This window comes from Aphanomyces invadans, assembly GCF_000520115.1.
Source record: "Aphanomyces invadans strain NJM9701 unplaced genomic scaffold supercont1.44, whole genome shotgun sequence".
In the NCBI taxonomy this organism is placed as follows: Eukaryota; Oomycota; class Saprolegniomycetes; order Saprolegniales; family Verrucalvaceae; genus Aphanomyces; species Aphanomyces invadans.
The window spans coordinates 250,483-253,814 of NW_008580189.1; the positions used below are offsets into that span (position 1 = coordinate 250,483).

The 3,332-nt window shown below is 52.7% G+C and overlaps 2 protein-coding genes across 3 annotated transcripts; one reads left to right on the plus strand and one right to left on the minus strand.

Annotated features, from left to right (window-relative positions):
- Nucleotides 1-740: 740 nt before the first annotated feature.
- H310_12868 lies at nucleotides 741-2,647 on the plus strand. 2 transcript variants are annotated; one of them, XM_008880111.1, is made up of 5 exons: nucleotides 741-1,221; nucleotides 1,271-1,397; nucleotides 1,488-1,735; nucleotides 1,839-2,150; nucleotides 2,206-2,647. In XM_008880111.1, the coding sequence occupies exons 1-5, from the start codon at nucleotides 763-765 to the stop codon at nucleotides 2,308-2,310; spliced, it is 1,251 nt and encodes a 416-aa protein (XP_008878333.1). In that variant the 5' UTR covers nucleotides 741-762; the 3' UTR covers nucleotides 2,311-2,647. The 2 variants fall into 2 exon arrangements, with proteins under 2 accessions (XP_008878333.1, XP_008878334.1); XM_008880112.1 differs by having other exon boundaries at nucleotides 1,271-1,735.
- Nucleotides 2,648-2,870: 223 nt separating this feature from the next.
- H310_12869 (hypothetical protein) lies at nucleotides 2,871-3,213 on the minus strand (the record flags this gene model as incomplete). Its single annotated transcript, XM_008880113.1, has 1 exon — nucleotides 2,871-3,213. The coding sequence occupies one exon, from the start codon at nucleotides 3,211-3,213 to the stop codon at nucleotides 2,899-2,901; it is 315 nt and encodes a 104-aa protein (XP_008878335.1). The 3' UTR covers nucleotides 2,871-2,898.
- Nucleotides 3,214-3,332: the final 119 nt, after the last annotated feature.

Genomic DNA, 3,332 nt, shown 5'->3' on the forward strand with positions numbered 1-3,332 from the left:
GCCTTTCTGCAAATCAATGTGAACTTATAAATTTTCATGGGTATAGGTTACAAACGAGTATTGCAGAAAATAATATATTGATTGAATAAGTATTTTCAGGTTTTTTCTCTTCGCAACAGACATGTCAAGTACGGTACATAAGTAGTTGTCAATCAGTTCACAGGGCCGCATGCATGGCACCCATAGCAAAATACCGACAGATGCGATATCCTGCAGCAGCCACCCGCACACGTGATGCAGCCAACCGAAACCACGTACTGCGAATGTTCCTACGTTGGACCGTCCGTTCCCTTCCTTGCCCCAATCCCCCCACCCTCCACATACGACCAAAACTCGTCTTTGTGGTCATGGAGGCCATGTGCAACAGCGACTACTTGTCAAATGGCCCACCACGTGGTCTCGAGTACGATGTTCGCAAGGAACGAAGGGGAGTAACCCAAACGCAATGCATGTTGATGGATTCACTACGTAGTACTCTGCCACGTACACTCGCAATACTGTTGCCCCCCCTTCCGTCAGAAGGTATTCTGCGACATTGCCGAAAAATTGCTATTCGTTCTGACCAGTTTCGTCATACAAAATCCGATAATTTGGTGGAATACGGGTGACGCAATGCATCGCGTGTATCAAAATTTCGTATAAAAATTCATGATTTTGTGTATTTTTTCTGATTTTGTTTCGTCAACACTTACTTTCAAAATGAATAAACATTTGTTGTCAGAGGAATGCCCATGTTGTCCCGCCATCGCAAAGATCCTTCGCATGGCTTTCCTCAGGTTTGACGGCCAGGTGGCGGTGGTGACGGGGGCGGGCGGTGGCCTCGGACAGGAGTGGGCCAGAGCGCTATACGCTCGCGGCGCGACTTGTGTGCTTGTCGACATTGACCCGCGTGTCCTGCAGCTCGTGAAACCCGCTGTGACATCGGACGCAAAGTGGGAATGCGTCGTGGCAAACTGCGCCAACGAAAAGTCCGGCCGGCAAGTGATCGAAAACGTGTTGACGACTCATGGACGAGTCGACATTCTGATCCACGCATCCACACAAGTCCAAGACGCAGCGTTCCGCAAGATGACGCGGTCGCAATGGGACGCCGTCCTGGAGAACGATCTCACGTCCGCGTTCACCATGACCCGCGCCGTGTGGTCCAGCATGCGGCAGCAAAACTACGGTCGCATCCTCCTTTGCACGAGCGCGAGCGGCCTCTACGGCAACTTTGGCCAGGTAATGTGATAACGCTCCACACTGAAAGTGCAGCGTCATCTTGCATTAGGTAAACTACGCGACAACGAAAAGCGGCATCTGGGGGCTTACAAAGGCGTTGAGCGTCGAAGGACGCAAGTACAAGATCGCGATCAACGCGATTGCTGCAGTCGCCGGCACGTCACTCACCCAGTCCGGTAAGCTTTCTCCCGTCTTTACATTCCACGCGTCGTTCCAACTGCATTGCCAACATGTCCGCGGCATTTTCATTCCTCTCTGGTCACCAGTCATGCCCGACGATGTGTACCTCCGACTCAAGCCCGAGTACACGGCGCCGATCGTCGTGTATTTGTGCCATGCCTCGAGCAGTGAAAACGGCGGCGTGTTCGAGACGGGAGGGGCATGGGTCGGCAAGTTGCGGCTGCAGCGGTCGCAAGGCGCGGGGTTTCCGTTGGTCGTGACCCCCGAAGTCGTGGCCGCTGCGTGGGACCAAGTCGTCGACTTTTCCGCCCCAGCGTACCCCGCATCGACCCAGGTGCGCCGCAGCTCTCTGCCTGGCGGTGTCGTCGCTTGTTGCTGTCCTCTGTCGTCGGCAAAATATCGCTGACTGACGCATCGTTTCCTTGACATGGACGTAGGAATCGTTTGAGCCGATGCTGCACAACGTAAACCATCCTCCGGAGGCGCTGCACACGCCGCAATCGAAAGCGGTCGTCGCAGTGTTTCATCGACTGCGGCAGACACTCGCCAAGCTCACGACGCCACTGCGTCCGTCAGGGGGCCACTTGCAGTGGACGATAGGAACCGCCACGTATTCGCTGTCCCTCGCGACGAACGAAGTGGTCGTTGTCGACGACTCCAATGCTGCGGCAACGACGGCCGACCTGACTCTTGAAACGACCGAACACGACTTTCTCGACCTTGTCGCGGGCACGCTGCGTTTACAGCAGGTGCGTCGTACCGGCGTGAATGCGATCGACATCATCGTGTTGGCTGCGATGGCAGGCGCTCGCGGGCAACAAGCTCAAGATGCGAGGCGACATGAAGCTGGCCATGCGGCTGCAACCGCTGCTCAAGCTATTTCAAGGCTCAGCAACATCCAAGTTGTAATTGACAGAGTCGTCGTGATCCATATACAACAATCGCATGGCCGTCACAATATGACAGTGGTGCAGCGAGATCGATTCGGTTTTGTCGCAGCAGATTGTCTGCGTCGAAACTGCAGTCCATCTCTCCACCAAAGCGGTGAAGCACGGTCGCATCGAACGCCCAAGGCGTGACACTTGAGATGCCCACACTTGCCCTGCACCTACATACAATTGCAGTCGTGCACCCATGCGCCGCAATCGCGATGTCGCTGTCGAATTCTTTCTCATTCATCGCACTGCCGTCATGGCTTTCCCTCGTTTGGGTGTGGAATAATGAAATGCGCACACTGAAATCTTCATTAAGTCTTTAAACCAGTTGCTGAGTCTTCCACGATTGGACAAAGTTGAAAACTATTTGACAAGGACACTGCAGAAGACACTTCGAAACATATGAGCCAGGGTGAGAAAAATTAGCAACCTCGAAAATTGTCAGTTACGTTTACTTGACTCAAAACGGTGTGGATTCCAAAGTGATCGTGAAACTGATCAAATGCACCACGTCTGATCAAAAGCAAACAATTCAACAAATCCAAATGGAAGCTTTATTACGTTAGCTGAAACGGAGCCGTCCTGCACGGTTGTGGTCCAAGGCCAGTCTTTCTTGGCGATTCAAACGATAGCGGCGTTGAGTCTCAGCACGCTTGCGTTTCTTGTCGGTCGCCATTCGCTCGTAGCGCGCCATAACGTACTCGTAGAACGTCTCGTCTTCGTAGCGGAGCGGCATCAGCGACAAATGAAAGTTCGTCAATGCAAACGCCGTACGTTGGATGATATCGTAGTTCTTCTCAGACCACGAAAACGTAGCGTAGGTGATCTTCCACGTTTTATTGCGCGGCCACCGCACATCGACACCGGGAAGCGGCATGCAAGATCTCAACAACTACAGCAGCTATTTCGATGCAGACTTACAGGTTCATCCTTTTCATCGCTAGAGATAACGTTGGAATGATTTTCGCGAGCTAATAGTAAGTCTTTAAACCAGTT

Excerpts from the sequence above, each read along its gene's own strand:
- H310_12868 (XM_008880112.1), top strand. The coding sequence starts at position 763 with ATGGCTTTCCTCAGGTTTGACGGCCAGGTGGCGGTGGTGACGGGGGCG. Across the intron at positions 1,222-1,270 it reads TCTACGGCAACTTTGGCCAG|GTAAACTACGCGACAACGAA; the intron begins GTAATGTGATAA and ends ATCTTGCATTAG. Across the intron at positions 1,736-1,838 it reads CGTACCCCGCATCGACCCAG|GAATCGTTTGAGCCGATGCT; the intron begins GTGCGCCGCAGC and ends ACATGGACGTAG.